General features: G+C 34.7%; 1 protein-coding gene across 1 annotated transcript in view; it reads left to right on the forward strand.

Annotated features, from left to right (window-relative positions):
* Positions 1–830: 830 nt before the first annotated feature.
* LOC144975203 (RNA helicase Mov10l1-like) overlaps positions 831–17,310 on the forward strand; it is a 35,613-nt gene continuing 19,133 nt past the window's right edge. Inside the window, exons 1-13 of the mRNA XM_078919044.1 lie at positions 831–991; positions 3,842–4,153; positions 4,690–4,990; positions 6,074–6,204; positions 7,102–7,250; positions 8,999–9,076; positions 9,738–9,855; positions 10,598–10,696; positions 11,103–11,249; positions 12,458–12,549; positions 13,247–13,308; positions 14,761–15,231; positions 16,049–16,158. Coding sequence (XP_078775170.1) covers positions 3,842–4,153; positions 4,690–4,990; positions 6,074–6,204; positions 7,102–7,250; positions 8,999–9,076; positions 9,738–9,855; positions 10,598–10,696; positions 11,103–11,249; positions 12,458–12,549; positions 13,247–13,308; positions 14,761–15,231; positions 16,049–16,158 — 2,070 coding nt within the window. The 5' untranslated portion in view covers positions 831–991. The remainder of the gene's footprint in view (positions 992–3,841; positions 4,154–4,689; positions 4,991–6,073; positions 6,205–7,101; positions 7,251–8,998; positions 9,077–9,737; positions 9,856–10,597; positions 10,697–11,102; positions 11,250–12,457; positions 12,550–13,246; positions 13,309–14,760; positions 15,232–16,048; positions 16,159–17,310) is intronic.

A 17,310-nucleotide genomic window follows, 5' to 3' on the forward strand; every position in this document is an offset into this window, starting at 1 on the left:
TATTATTATTATTGTTATTATTGTTGTTATTATTGTTATTATTATTATTATTATTATTATTATTATTGTTATTATTATTATTATTATTATTATTATTATTATTATTATTAATTATTATTATTATTATTATTATTATTATTATTATATTATTATTATTATTATTATTATTATTATTATTATTATTATTATTATTATTATTATTATTTATTATTATATTATTATTATCATTATATTATTATTAATATTGTTATATTATTATTTATTATTATTATTATTATGTTATTACTATTCTTCTTATTATTATTATCATTAGTATTATTATCATCATCATCATCATCAGTATTGTTAGTATTTCTATGATAATAGTCTGTTCCATAATACTAGTATAATTCCGAAGCAATGATTTGATTTTTTTTTTAATTTGTCAATTGTTTTCTTGCATTTATTTAAAATATCATTCGTGATATTTTGGTTGATGATAGAGGCAGCACAATGTCGTGAGTTTCGCCATTCGTGTATATTATACACAAATATTATTATATCAGTAGAACATCCTTCGTTGGACGTCAAAGATGATGATGATGATGATGATGATGATGATGATGATGATGATGATGATGACGATGATGACGATGATGATGATGACGATGATGGTGGTGGTGGTGGTGGTGGCGGCGGGCGGCGTTGGAGGTAACGTTAGTTGTAGGATTTATGGAAGAAGAAGAAGAAGAAGAAGAAGAAGAAGAAGAAGAAGGAGAAGGTTCGCATACCCCCCCCCCCCCCCCCCCCCTCCCCCTTTCCGACACACTCGAGACCTCTTCAATAAGTGAGGGAAAAGAAATTCTTTGCTTTCGCTTTCATTTCATTTCCATGAAATCTAAGATACATTGAACATTAATAAATTTGACAGAAAAAAGTTTCTCGAGGGAAAACAATTCCAGAATACGAATTCAAGACTATAGGATGCGGTTCATTTTTAAATAATAGAGAGGTTTGTGGGATTTGTAGTATTTTTTTTGACATGCTTGTAGCCTGTTTGAGCGCTTTGTCGGCTCTACACTAACTCTAGATTCTTAGTCTTAGTAGAAGTTAGCTAGATAGTAGTAGAGAGGCGCGCCTTCTTCTATAATTCTACTTCTAAGAAGAGTCAACGCCTTCTAGGCCACTTCGCCTTGAGCATGCCTTCATGTTAAAGACAAATGTTTTTGAAAAATAAACTACCTCTGACTCTGACCTCTGTTTCAAAAATTAGTCATATTAAGTTAAGTATAGACTAGATAGACTCAGTCCCAAGCCCAAGTTGAGAATTCAATATAACTAAAAATTCAAAGTGTACCTCTTGCACTGGCACTGGCACTTGAAATTAATAACTAATATGAGCAACTCTGATTATAAAACAATTTGAATGTTGTTTCTATCTTGATTAGAAATATGGTCATGACAGTTCAAAGTAAAGTCAAGTCTGAGGAAATTTCAGACTAATTTTTACCTGAAAATGATCAAAAGTTGGAAAGTTAAGTTGTGATATAAATCTGGTGCCGTTGATGATTAAATAGATGACACACATGATAACATGTTGCATAATTAGTTTTTTTGGAATTTTTAATTTTAACCTGGCAGTTTAATTTCATTTAAAAAATGGCAAAATGAAAAAGTTGAAATAAATTGAAAAGGATTCACACAAACCAGAATGTATGTCTCTTTTAATTAGAAGAAAAGTGGTTTTTAAAAATTCTGCTAAACCACGTTGGGCTTATCACTATTACTATTACATAGTTGTTTGGTCTGACAATTCAATAAGTCTATCCCTCCCCCCACCCCCTACCTTTCCCCTCTCTCTCAATGTCTGAGTTCTCAAGATTTAACTATAACTTCTAACCATCAGTTGAAATTATACAGACCATTAGAATGTGATAACAACTTGCAACAATTATTGTATCTAAGTTTTTGCAAAACAAGTTATATGACGGAATACGCTGTTTGTGTTTGACAAATGCTTGTAAAAACATATATTATGATGTAAAGCAATAAGGGTTTTCAACAATAGGCATTGTGCGGGATAAAAATAATTATTATGTGTTATTTATAGTTACCGACTGGATAATAATTTTCCAATCATGAATAGAAAGTAACATTCTGGCAACAACAACAACAACAACAACAGCAACAACAACAACAAAACAAAAAGGAAAGAAAAGAAAGAAAGGAAGTAAAAAAGAGAGAAAGAAACATAAAAAAAATACAAAATCAAAAGGAAAACAAAACAAACAAAAAATAAAAATAAAAACAAAACAAAAAGAAAAAAACAAAAGGAAAACAAAACAAAACACGTCTAATGTAATTTAAAAAAAAAAAGGAAATGGAAAACTGATTTGAACACAATGTTTTCGCAAGGAAAAGCTTATTTTGATAAGAATGATAATAATTATCATTAATCTTTCACCGGGTAAAATCGCCAGCATGTCAAAATTCTTTGCTCTGTTGCACGCGTCTGTTATGTCGTCATAAAATCAATACAAACAAATGTATAAAGCAGAAACTTAATAAATGTGACCCACCTCCTGAATCGGGTATTATGTCGGAACAAACCAGACCGACATGTACATATATGCAGGTCTGACATCCGAACTCGCTTATGGTCCTAGTTTAACATTGTTGTAATGGACAATATTTTGCATCATTTTTTGACCTTTCCATTACAACAATGAGCCCAAAATGAATTGGGTTATCAGACCTGCAAAAAGTGCACGTCGAAACAGATCCAGCAAAGTGACATTAAATTATAAGGATTTAAAAAATACGAACTTTTGTTTTTTTTGTTTGTTTTTGTTTGTTTTTGTTTGTTTTTATATATACACGTCTTGATGATTTGATGAGAGAATAAAATTAAATGAAAGCAATTTAGTATTTTTAAATATCGATATTGTTAATTTCGGATTCTACAAATATAACAAATAAAAACATTTAAAAATAAAAACAATAAATTGCCCATAAAAAAGTTGAAATACAAGTATTAAAATATAAAATTAATATGATAATACTGATAATACATAAATTATGAACTTAATTAAAAATATTAAAAGTTTTCAATATGATTATTGATATCATCAGGCAGTCATGATGAGAAGATAATGAGATCATGACTTTTCGGCAGGGACTTTAGAAGTGTCTGCGCAGTGATATAGAGTCCTGAAATTTGGCATGAATAAAGTTAGTAACAACAAGCATTTTTATTTTAAAAGCCGATACTGGATATAAAATATTTTAATGCATTTGAAAATTGTCAAATTTTAGCTTCACATAACTCCTGAAATATTTGATGTATTTCTCGTTATTCAGCACTGAAACTGAAAGACGAAAAAAAATGATGCAAAAATATCTGTGATATTTCTCTTCATAACAAAGTTGAGCATGTTTTACTGAACCACCCTAAAAGCGAAATTCAATTTCCAGTCACAAACTTTCTTGTGGGTGAGTTGGGTCACAATTTGACTCCCACTGCTGCTGCACACTAAACTGCCTAGTTGAATGAGGCAGGGTCAGTCAGGTGAGGCTGAGGAATCTTTGTTTAGTTATGAAAGAAAAGAAAATAAAATTTTGGCCGGTAACAGCTTTGTCTCTGTCAAAATAAAAAAATAATAAAATGTCATTATGTCTTACAAGTGTCCTGTGTTGCTGTTAGCTTCAAACCCTTGCCCTTGTAGAGAGGCATTCTTCTTTCTTCTCTGACTAAACACATTAAAATCATATAATTAGTGTTTATTAGTATGAGTGCTGATTGCGCTATATCAAAATAGGACTTGCAATTTCAAATAACAATTTTCATTCTCATTGTTACCAGATGTACAGTCTACTTTCCAGTGCTATTGGATGGTTTCTTGGAAACAAAAGTAATGATGATGATGATGATGATGAGGATGAAAAAAATGACGATGATTGCCACCTTACTCAATCATATTACAATGAGGAAGGATCTCTCCAGCCCACTTTGCCATTTTTAGAAGCTCCATTTGGGATCCAGTCAAATGAAGAAATCCAGACAAAGACAGTAGATGGCACTGTTACCCATGTTTACCACAGTCATGGGCTCATTGATGGGGACATCTACTTTTGTTTTGATGACATTCATGGCGGCAGGGATCTGGTTCTCAAGGTAGTCTAAGAAAAGAAAAGAATTGAAAAAAACCTCCCCAAAAACTGAACTCAACACAATAATTGTTTTGAGAAGGAGAAGTGCCCTGTTTTTAGGTTTGGTTTCGATTGATGTTTTGGTAGGTAAAAAAAAAATGATTGCCAAAAGTGAGCTAAGTAGGAAAATTAATTGCAGTCCTTTCCCCCTTCCTCATTCCATTACCTAATACATATGATATGTGTCATTTTTCCAGCTGTGCCCAAATACTGTCTTTATGTATTTGGTGGAAAAGTTGGTGGTAATTTTGATACAGAATTATCCATTGTTAAAAGATTCCTATTACTTGTTTTAAATTCCTATTTTCTGACCTACTGATTCCTCTTTTGGAATATGAAGGATTGGCAGGTCTGCGCACAGAAGGGCATATTTAAAAGAAAAAAAATGTGTATAGTCCTATTAAAGATGGCTTTATAATGGAGGTGCTGTTTTAAGGTTATTCTTTCGAGTTGAAGAATAATATTAAGCTAAAACTTAGAATTTGATTTTCCACATTTTAGGTGGATGACAAAGTCCAGGTAACAGCTGTTCGACTCCACGAGGATGGCGGTTGGTATGCCAAACAAGTCATAGTCAAGGAACAATGCTGGGAAGCAGACTGTGACAAACTTGCAAAGGAAGTTGACATTCGCGACCTCCAGAAGTCAGTGGTTGTAGGGACAGTGACCTCATTCTCAAAGGAATCTGGATGTATCGATGATGATATCACCTTTACACTGGCTGATTGTGATGGTGGATTTGTGCCTGCCAAGGGAGATTGGGTGTCGGCCTTTGTCACAGAGACAGAGGAAAACAAGACAGGTTTATATGGGGTTTTTATTTTTTGATTTATAACATAAGACTGAGGTTACAGGCGCTTAGTTTGAATTAAAAATTTTTTTAATTGTTGCATAAGTGACTGAAGTGTATCATGCTTCATTTTTGTGGCAAAGTGAAATGTTGAGTTTGTCAGTGACAGTATAGGTCACAATGTTTGGAAATCACTGCCTGCCCCAGCATTATATTTTTGGCTAAGTTACTCTGCATCCATAATTCTTCTCAACTCAAGTGTAAATGAGTACCTGGCCATATGCAAGGAGGTTTGTTTAAGTCCATTCATGCATATGAAAATTGAAAGTGCAGCTATGTGGTCTTGTGGTATGACACTCGCTTTCTGGTCGGAAGGGTTTGGACCTCGCTCAGCACATAGTTGAGTCCTTGGAGAAGGCTCTTCACTCAAATTCTCTCACCATACTCAGGTGTACAATAAGTACCTGGCCGTTAACAGCGTTGTCTGTTGGAAAAAAATTGTAATATCGCCTAACAGGCGTCATGTCTCGTTCTACATGTTACATGTTGCTGTTGTTCAGGGATCCCTTGTAAAATACTTTCAGCACATTTAGTGGATATTGCGCTATATCAAAGCTCAAGTTTAAAAAAATGAAAATTGAAATTGGATTCGTCTCTTTTTTTCATTATTTATCATATCATGCCTCCTAAAGATGGAGGCTTATGTTACCTTTCCCATGATACTGCTCTCTTGTGTTTTGTGTGTTGTTAGATCAAGATTTTATGACCTGGTTGGGGTCTTTTAACCTCCCATGGTGGTCAGAGAAGTCATTTGCTGTGTCTTCTATCCCATATAGATTCCCTTATTCCATGTTGCTCTCGTTATTGTTCTTGATTGACATTGCTGTTTTGTTTGTTTTTTTTTCTGGTTCTGGCAGAGATCCATAACTGGCAGGTAGGTAGTCAAATGTATAGTTCCTCTTTTTTGAGAGCTGATTTTTTTTCCTTGTAAATCATCTCTCTGTTACTGTTATGGGATGCATCAAATCTCACTTGTTTACTTTTTTCTTTTCAAATAAATGATTAATTTTTAATTATCTTTCATCTGTTGCATAGATCCCAGTGAGTGGGATGAGTGTAAGACTATCACTCGTCGATCGGCACATCAGGTCAATCCTTTACGCAGTAAGGAGATAGAAGGCCAAATTACAGCTATCTTGGCAGATCATGGCTACATCAACTCAGAGGTCTGTGTGATTCTTAGACATTTTTATATTTTATTCATTTATTATTATTATTATTGATTATCATGTTGTTATTATTATTATTATTATTATTATTATTATGATTATTATTCTGGTATTATGTTGAAAAAGAACTTGAAACTGAAAATTGAAATTATCGTCAAGCAAGTGAAAGAGGCTTCCTCATTCCTCACATTAAACATTAAAAATTTTTTAAACATGACTCAAATTTTATACGATTTGGTATAAGAATAAGATTTTTAACTTCATCTGGTTTAAATTAACTTGATAAAACACTAGATTGAGGCAATGAGTCATTTTTATGAGAGAGATCCTCTGAACCAAAGTGCAGCTAAACGGTCATGTGGTATGACACTCACCTTTGGATTGGAAGGTCCTGGGTTTGAGCCCCACGCTGAGTGGTGCATAGTTGAGTCCTTGGAAAAGTCTGCCCACATTCTCTCACCATATCGTCATCAAGTTCCATGGCGTAAGAGGCTTCTTTCACAGTTCTCCTCCACATCTTTCTGTCTCTTGTTGCTGTGTCTCTCACCGTACTAAGGTGTAAAATGAATACCTGGCTGTTAACAGTGTTGTCTCTGTTGGAAACAAATTATAATACACATAATCTAACGTTTTAAGTGTTGCTCTTGGCTAGGGATGTCTTGTAAAGCACTTTGAGCTTATTAAGTGGATATTGCGCTATATAAATTCTAAATTTTTTGGGTGTTTTTTTTTTAACTATACGATTCAAGGAGCTGAAACTATAATGTTATTCTATATCATTAGTTTTAAACAGACGCCAACAATTTTTTGCTACCTTTGTGGTTAGGATACTAGTCTCCTTTAAAGTAAAATTTATTTAATGCAGAATTTTTATTTTCCATATTTCGGTTTTAGGTGTATTTTTCTAGGTCGGTGTGTGTCAATGGCTTCAGACCTCGTAAAAATGACAGTGTCAATGCAGTATGTGTTGAAACATCTCAGGGAAGATGTCAGTGGAGATGTACACGAGTTGTCCCACTTTCAAGCAAGTCTGAGGCTTACAGGTTAAAGAAAATAAACATCCGAAAAGACGCATATTTTAATGACAAAACTTTTTTAAAATCCTTCAATTATTCCTTTAAATTCAAGATTCACAGGACTTTCTTTATTTATTTTAGACCAAGTTAGACCAAATTCTTTCTTAGTTTAAGTGTCCATCCAGATTATTATAGTCTTGGAAATAAAAAAAGAAAAATAAACAATGTCCAATAGACATTCACTACGACATTTGCAAGTTCTAGATAAGCCTTTTACTCAAAGTGTAGTGAGCAATTGTTATTGTCCATCTTACAATCTAGAAACCAGGATAAAGTAGTGGTCCTTCAGAACCAATAGGCCCATGGAGCCAGAGTATATCCCAGTTTCTATAGTGTGTAAGGACAATAGCATTGCTTGCTACCCTTTGGATAGGACACTAGTCTATTGCAGAATACTTTCCACCAGATCTTACTGAGCCAGCTACCCAATCCCTGCTGGGTGGACAGAGGGAGATCAGTAAAAAGATCTCGACTTCTTCCAAGATCAATCTCAGTCCCTTTACGTGTGAAGCGAGTGCTCTACCATCTGAGCTATCAGGGCCCTCAAACCAGGATATAAAAAAAAAAAAGAAAGAAAGATGGGCCTGAATACAATGACATAAATTCTAAATTATGTCTTTGAACTGTAAATTGTAAATTTCTGCATCTACATCCAATTAATTGAAGTATTTATGGGTACTTTTTGTTTATTCTTCATCTCAACACACACCAGTAGAAATTGCGAAACAATCTGTATTGATTATTTGAGGAGGTAAGGATCAAAGGTACTAAGGCCACTTCTTGGCTGTGTGGAGATAATAGAAGTCATAATTAAAAGAAAAATAAGATTGTTACTTCCCCTTAATTTGGGGAAAATCAAAACGCTCTGTGTACTTGATTGGGGTAAATGAAACAGTGGATGCATATCTTTTACACAGTAACAGATTAAGGTTTTCCTCATTTTCTCAAAACTAGCAACACAGACTTTGTACTTTTTGATTCTGATCTCCTCATTTGTGCATTGCATTCAATTTGGCCTAAGACGTTACACTAATGTGATTAATAACTAATGCAGTTTTCATTTGGTTCGAAGTGCTGATTCATTTCAATTCTAGTCACAACAATACCAAAAACTCACTTATTTTATATATAATGTAATATGAAATAATTTATTTTTATAGCACGCAGAATCCACAAAATGCTCTTAGGTGCTTCACGTACTAAGACAATACGTAACACAAATTGCATATACTATTACTACTCAAAATAAATCTTGAGCTTTTATATAGCGCAATATCCACTAACCATACTCAAAGCGCTTTACAAGGGGTCCCTGTCCAACAGCAACTTTTAACATTTAGGACAAGACATGATGCCTGTAAGGCGATAATATAATTTTTTCAGACAGAGACAACGCTTTTAATGACCAGGTACTCATTTTACACATGGGTCCAGTAAGAGAATGTGAGTAAAAAGCCTTTTCCAAAGACTCAACTATGCCCTGAGTGAGGCTTGAACCCAGGACCTTCCGAATGTCATACCACAAGACCACATAGCCGTACAATTATGTTTAGGTGCTAAACATACAAAGACAATAGGTAACACAAAGTGCATATACTATTACTACTCAAAAACCTGCCTATATAGGAATATATATATAGGAATTTATATATATATATTATTCATAATATATTTATATGCATTAATTTATGATATATTCTCTCATCATCTACCAGATCCAAGCGATACACAAGCAGACAAAATAATAGGGATATGAATTCCTCCTGGCTGGTTCCTGGTCAAAAGCCCAAATTGTTCGTATCATTCATTCTCCATCATTATCACTCTTGCTGTTAATATGTTACTTATTGCATATCTTATTCCCAACTAATTCATTTATTGACTTTATCATTGGCATCACCATAATTGTTGTTGTCAGCTTCAATGTTGTGAGTGTTTGCTGTATTATTTGATATAACTTTTGTCATTATTGCTGATAGTCTTCGTCAACATCATCATAAAAAATGAGCTTTTATATAGCGCAATATCCACGAAACATGCTCAAAGCGCTTTACAAGGGGTCCCTGTTCAACAGCAACACTTAACATGTAGGACGCTTTTTAAGCGATATTACCATTTTTTTTGACAAAGACAACGCTGTTAATGGCCAGGTACTCATTTTACACCTGAGTACGTTGAGAGAATGTTAGTATAGAGCCTTTTCCAAGGACTCAATTATGCGTCAAGTGAGGCTTGAACCCAGGACCTTCCGGACCAAAAGCGAGTGTCTTACTACTAGACCACATAGCCTCATCATCATCATCATAATCATCGCCATCATCATCATTGTCTAAAACTCAAAAGTACACAAGGAAAAACTTGCTAAGTCATAATGCTAAATCGTGTAATCACCCCTTCTCAACCCCTTCTCATTATTATCACTAATTTCTTTTTACCTCCAAATCTCTTCCTCAGTTTTAGCCGTAGCACCATTCTACCAGTCAAACTTCCACATTTCTCCGTCCCGGCCAACCTGGCAGACAGTGTCAGAGAGCAAAGGGAGCTAACTGACTTTGCACCCTACTTGATGCAGGTTAAAAGTTCACAGTTATCTTTTATGCTGTTGACACTGTGCATTTAAGTAATATACTCACAACATTCTCCAGCCAAATTAAGCATACCAACACACAAAAACTGTGTGTAACCTTTGATGTTAAAGCCTGAATGATATAATTTAGTGAATTCTAATAGCTAAGTGGCTGTCTAAAAATAATAACAAAGAGTTGAGTAATGTCAATTTCATTCCTTTGGGGGTCACGATAGCTCACTTGGTAGAGCACTCACTTCAAAATCAATTGGACCGAGATTGACCCCGGTGCAGTCCAAATTTTTTTTTTGGAACCCCCTGTCCACCCAGCAGTGACAGGCTAGCTGGGTCTGTTAAATCTGGCATAAAATACTTTGCGATAGACTAGCATCTTATCCAAGGAAAGCAAGCAATTGCTATTCTGTCTGTTTTACGCTATAGATGTTGGAATTAACTCCGGCTTCATTGGCCTAATGGCTCTGGAGAATTACATAGGTATTTCTATCCATGTTTATAAATATAACAGAAAATAAAACAACCGGTCTCACCTCCTCTTTGACTTACATATTTTGAAGAAGTCATGCAACCAAGTTCATTTGCCTATGAGTTGGGGTACTCTACTGATCAAGTTACTAAGTCTTATGGTCATAGTGTTATAACGTATACTTAGTTTATTAGAGTTTAACGTATTGTTCCTTACATCTGTGTTAATAATTTTCTATTTTCCTCCTGTGATTTTCATTTGTAGGAGCTGTGTTTTTCCAATTACGTCAGACGAATGTCAACTCTTTTGCATTTGGAGGAAATTCAGATGAACACGGACATTCGGGAATTTGACTTGGACAGGGTAAAAATTAAGCATGCGCAATGGTTGTTACCTTCCTAACCCAACCGTTTCATTGTAGAAATTGAGATATATGTTTACTGAATTACTGGGTTTTTTAGTCAAATGCTGAGACTTAATTTAATCTTTTTTGTCATTATGAATTTTGTTCCTGTACTACATAAGCCAATTATAAGCCAGTCTTCCCTTGGAATAGATCCTAAAGACAAATTTCCCCATGGGGATGAATAAAGTGAATTTATTAAAAAATTTATAAAAATTTAAATTAAAAAAAAATTATCTTTTCACCTGACAGCTCCAGCATTGACCTACTAAAAGGGCAATTCTCAAATGTTGGACTTACTTTATTTTTACATCACTTTATGACCTAATCACACTATTTAGCTTTATGCAATTATCTCCATACCAGGTTTGTCTTCAACGTGTGGGAGAGTTCCTGTCCTTGACAGTGCCGGGTCTGGCTGAGGGACGGCCATCTGTTTTGATTGGCGACCGTGTCATCCTCACCATCCCGCACGACCCCGAAGGACCCAGCTATGAAGGATACGTACACGAGGTTGATAAAAGATTATTTACATAGTTTTATAAAGCAGTATAGTAACTATAATTAAAAGTAAAATTAAAGAAATCCCATGTTTTGGGTGGATTGTGATTTTGATTTTTAATTCAGATTTTCTCCCCTCATAAAATAGACAGATTTTTTCATTTGTTGTCCGTGACAGGTTTGTGCGGCTATGTGGTCTTGTGATATGACACTCACCTCAGACTGAAAAGTCAAGGGTTCGATTTTCGCTCTGAGCAGTACAGAATTTAGTTTGTTTGATAAGGCTCTTAGCTCACATTCTCTCACTGCATTCAGGTGTAAAATGCGTACCTGGCCATTAATAGAATTGTCTTTGTTTGAAAATAAAATGTAATATTGCCTAAGAGGCATCATGTCTCGCCCTACATATGAAGTGTTTCAATGGGCTAGGAACCTCCGTGCAATATAAATACTCGTTATTTGTTTGTTTGGTTGAGGTTTTTTTTCCCCTGCTTTTCGAAGTAAATATTAAGGTATCCTATCAGAGTAATGCTCTGCTGATTATTGTACTCATATATTTTAACTACGATTGGAGCTTGATCACTTCTTTTATGTTTCCAAGCTTCAGGTATTGTTCAGACTGTCCGGTCATACTGTACCGAAATACATTTAATTTCATTTTTATCTAGAATATTTTTGATTCATATTATATTACCAGATTGCTTTCGTCTTCAGACTAGGTTTGTTCTTAGCGTGTGGAGCAGACTCCAAACTTGCCATAAACTCTAAACTTGAGACATATGTTTAAAATATTATGATATATAATTCTCTTGTATTTTACCATAATGCACAAATTCGGAAAAAACATTTTGAATAGGGTTACTAAACTCTCTCTCTTCTCTCTCTCTCTCTCTGTGTCTCTCTGTCTCTTCTCTTCTCTCTTCTCTCTCTCTCTCTCTCTCTCTCTCTCTCCTCTCTCTCTCTCCTCTCTCTCTCTCTCTCTCTCTCTCTCTCTCTCTCTCTCTCTCTCTCTCTCTCTCTCTCTCTCTCTCTCTCTCTCTCTCTCTCTCTCTCTATCTCTCACTCTCTCTCTCTTTCATAGCTGCTGTCTTAGAAATCAATTAATTAAATGTGACTTGTAAAATAGCAACCCCCACGTATTATTATTTTCTTTCTTTCTTTTATTTATATTTATTGTTATCTGACTACATTTTATTGTCTTGTTTATTTTTTCACGATAGCTGACAAGCACGGCTGTCCACCTCAAGTTTTCACCAGAGTTCCATTGTCGCTATAATGATGAAGACTACGACGTTATTTTCACATTTAATAGGTTTGCATCATTTTTTTTATAAATGCTTTTTAAATGTAGCTGTGGTAAGTGTTGTTGATGTTGGAGTGAAGGAATACATTTTTTTTTGGTTTTGTTTGTTTGTTACTAAAGTAATTCGTCAAGACCAAAATAAATTTATTTTGTGTAATTTTTCTTCATCGTAATATGGGATATTAATCTATTCATTTTGAGGTTAGCTTTCTGAGGTAGGGGGGTCCCGATAACTCAGTTGGCAGAGCACTCGCTTCACAATCAAAGGGATCTTGATCGATCTTGGATGCAGTCAAGATTTTTTTCTGACCCCCCCCCCCCCCCTCCCCCTCCTTTCCACCCAGCATTGATTGAGTAGCTGGGTCTGTTAGATGTGGTGGAAAGTGCTAAAGGGTAGCAATCGATTGCTATTGTCTGTTTCACGCTGTAGAAACCGAGATAAACTCCGGCAAATGGCTCTGAAGAAGTACTTTTTTCTTTCTTTTTCTGAGTTAGAGAGAGCAATATTATTCTGAAAGGCATAAAGGAAGACACTGTTTTGGGGGATTTTCTTTGTTCTTAAAAAATATTTTTCATGTGTAAACTATTGGACATTCATGTAAATTAATTTGTTATCTAGAATATTATTTTCTTTTTTCAATGTTAGAAAGCATTTTTAGTTGTTAACCACTCTCTCTCTCCCTTATTTATTTTTTCATTTCTCAAGAAATCCCCTGCGTCGAAGTCACCAGGCAGTGTCTATGGCTGTTCAGTACCTAGGATCTGCTGGTGAGTGTCAATATCACAGTATTCACATCAAACTCTCTGTTACACATATTCATACACATACACACATGTACATACACACACATACAATTAGGCTGATAACCATAAAAACATGTGAAAGCATCATCAAATCTATTACCACAGCCACCACCACCACCACCTCCAAAAATATCATCATCATCATCATCATCGTAATCATCATCATCATCATCATTATTATCATCATCATCATCATTATCATCATCATCATCGTCATCATTATCATCATCATCATTATCATCATCATCGTCATCATTATCATCATGCAGATACAAACTTGCTCTCTTTTCAAATCATAAATGAATGTGTGAAAAATTAATTTTGTCCTCATCAAAGCATTCATTTGTAGAGAGCAACGTGCACTTATTTGCTGGTCTGATAACCCAATTCCTTATGAGATCATTGTTGTAAAGGAAATTTTTAAAAATGACGCAAAATATTGTCCATACAACAATGTTAAACTAGGCCCATACGTGGGTTCGGATGTCAGACCTGCATATATGTACACATCCGTAGAGAGGAAAACATGTAACTCATCATCTCAAAGTGGTATTATGTCAGGATGACATTGATGCTGACAATTTAATTTATAGGCAAAAATATAAAACTTGAGTTTAGTTTTTGTGTTTTTACGGCTAAATCAATATAGTTTCACAAATACGTGAACCTAAAATTTCATATTTTTTTATGATTTTAATTTTAGACTAACAGTGATATCTCTTCAATCTGAACACCTCCGTTGCCAGTATTTTGTCCGGATAGTGAAATCAGTCCCCAAAGTGTACAAATATAGAAGAAAACAATCCGCCCTGATGCAACCTGCGCGCCCTGATAATGGAGGCATCCGAAATGTGGAGTTCTGGATTAGAGATGCATCCTCTCCATTCCTATATTGATATAGCAATTTTACGCTGTGGTTCACATAAATAAATAATTTATTTTAGGACATTGTGAATATGAATCGTGTTGTTCAATAATAACATGCGGCTATGTGGTCTATTGGTATGACACTCGCTTTCGGATCGGAAGGTCCTGGGTTTGGGCCTCACTCAGTGCATAGTTGAGTCCTTAGAAAAGACTCTTTACTCACATTCTTTCACCGTACTCAGATATAAAATAGTACCTGGCAGTCAACAGCGTTGTCTCTGTCAGAAAAAAATTGTAATATTGCCTAAAAGGCGTTATGTATTGTTCTACATGTTACCTGTTGCTGTTGGTCAGGGACCCATTGTAAAGCGTTTTGAGCACATTAAGTGGATATTGCGCTATATAAAAGCTCTAGTTTTTAAAATATACAATGTCTTATAAATACCATATATGTACACTAAGCATTTCGAAATATTTACCAATTTTTAAAATACGTACGACATACTCATTTTTCTTTCTTTTTCTTTTTTTCCAAAATATTTCTGACAGTTTTATTTCCGTCCAGTATTGATGTGAAAACCCCTCAGATAAAGATGAGACCAGTTCTCCAGTCCAAATCGAGTCAATGTCAAGGAGATCATTCATACAAAAACATTAGTTACCATAGCAACATACCAAAACCCAATGACTCTCATCATCAGCATTATCATCGTCAGCATCATCCTCTCAACAACAGAAGCAGGGAAAACTCGAACGAATGTGTTCCTGGTATAAAGTCTCATCCAACCTTTGCCCTTCACACCTTATCAAGTCAGCCTGACAATCATCAGAGTTTCTCACCGTCCAATCATGAAAAAGCGTCTTTTCAAAGCCCCCAAGTGTTCTATGATGTAGGCAAAACACAACAGACAGAGATTCAATTCTTTAATCCTCAGTTGAATTCTGAGCAAAAAGAAGCGGTTGGAAATATAGTTCTTGGAGAGGGCAGACCCACGCCTTACGTTATATTTGGTCCTCCAGGTAAAATGAGTTGATCAATTTCACTTACAATAAATATAGAATTCATACAATCCAATGAATCAAATAATTTGATAAAAAATAAATAGTCTCAAACAAGAATCAAACTTATTCAAACCCAGCCAATTACGAGCCAAAATTGAATCAGTTTATTGAGAGAATTTCATTGGAAAAAATAAATGCATGAATTTGTATACAAATTGTTTTATGCCATTGAGGATGAGGGGGATGGAGTGAGTAGGAATCACTTAATTTGAGTCTCATGAAAGATGAGCCATTTAACCAAATAGGAGCGAGTGAGAAGCCTATCCCACACAAAAATTAGATATATGAAGTATAAATAAGACTGTTTGTATGCAAGTCATAAGTTGGAGGAAATATGTTTACTGATGCTATCCTCAATTTCCCAAAATTTTAAATAAGAGAAAAGTCCAAACCATATTATGATTAAGAATAAGAAAAAAGATAAAATAAATAAAGATAAGGAATTAATAAATAGAATTGCTTTCAGTTTTTCCTCTGAATATTGAAAATGTTGCTACGTGAGGCTGAAAGAAAGAAATGATAATAATAATAGAATAGAACAGAAGTTTTTTTTTTATTAACATAGACAGATGATGTGGACGAATGTTTGCTTTAACAACACCATGCCATCATCTCTCATTCATTGTGTTTAGTTGACAAACCTGAAACGTCTAAATCACTTGTTTTTTTGTCAATAAAATCGAGGCTTCTATTTTACATCATAATTTTTTGATTATACTGCCATAGTGAAATGACTTTTCCGACTTTGAGCCAATCTTATTCCATCTTCATTCAGGTACGGGAAAGACAATCACTGTCGTGGAGGCCATCCTGCAAGTGTTTCAACTCGTGCCTTCGTGTCGCATCCTAGCTTGTGCTCCGTCCAACAGTGCTGCTGATCTCATTGTATGTAGAAACAATCGTGCTTTATTCTGGTTTGATTGGTATCAAGCATTTTCCCTGAGGAGAGGCATGTGGGGCAATAGCTAGCTTAAGTCACTCAACCCTAACACCGACTATATCCGTAGTTGACCCGGGTTACTTTTACCCCATGCCTATTTATTACATTTTTCTGACACAAATTAAAGGCGTAGTATCGATGCTAATGTTTTTCGTCTTTATGTGTTAATGGTAATTGAATAAAAGTCTTTCCATGTACATGCTCATTTTTAATAGATTTTTTCCAATTATAAAAAGTAGCAAAAATCTCTAGGATTGAGTGAGTTAAGAGGTGCTGGGAGTTGCACAAGCGTTCACTAGCCAGTTGAAAGCCATGGCTTTTGCCCACCTGCCAAATGTATCATAATTTCTCGTCACATGTAGAGTGAGCAAGGTGCATATCGGCTTGACTAGCTAGTGAACACTTGTGCATTTCGCAACTCCACACGGGCTAGCTTTTTGTCTTGCTTTTTCCCATCAGAGGAACATGACTGATAATTCTGACCCCTCCTCTCAAAGTATTATCATGTCGGGGTGAGCTTGATGTGAAAAAAAGAATTTTAAGCTGAACTCATAAAATTTAGCTTAGATTAAATGCCTCAATTACTATTCGTACAAACTATAATGTTGTCGATAAAACCTGAAAAAGAAAGAGAAGAAAGAAAAGAAAACGACTGAAGCCATGACTTGAACATGATGGTCCCATTCCTGTAGATAACTCAGTTGGGAATGTCCTACATGAATGGCACATGAAAGCTGGTTCTTAGATGCTATTTTTAGCTTATCCACTTAATCGCACATGCCGCGTAATCGACACACTAACCCAAATCTCTAGGGTGTGCAATTAAGCAGAGTTGACTGTATTATTATTATTTTTGTTATTATTATTATTATTATTATTATTATTATTATTATTATTATTATTATTATTATTATTATTATTATTATTATTATTAGTAGTAGTAGTAGTAGTAGTAGTAATAGTAGTAGTAGTAGTAGTAGTAGTAGTAGTAGAAGTAGTGGTAGCAGTGGTAGTAGTGGTAGAAGTAGAAGTGGTAGTGGTAGTAGTTGTTGTAGTAGCAGTTGTAGTAATATTATTATTATTATAATTATATACAA

This window comes from Berghia stephanieae, chromosome 6 (assembly GCF_034508935.2).
Source record: "Berghia stephanieae isolate SIO BIC M18660-M18661 chromosome 6, UCSD_Bste_1.3, whole genome shotgun sequence".
In the NCBI taxonomy this organism is placed as follows: domain Eukaryota; kingdom Metazoa; phylum Mollusca; class Gastropoda; order Nudibranchia; family Aeolidiidae; genus Berghia; species Berghia stephanieae.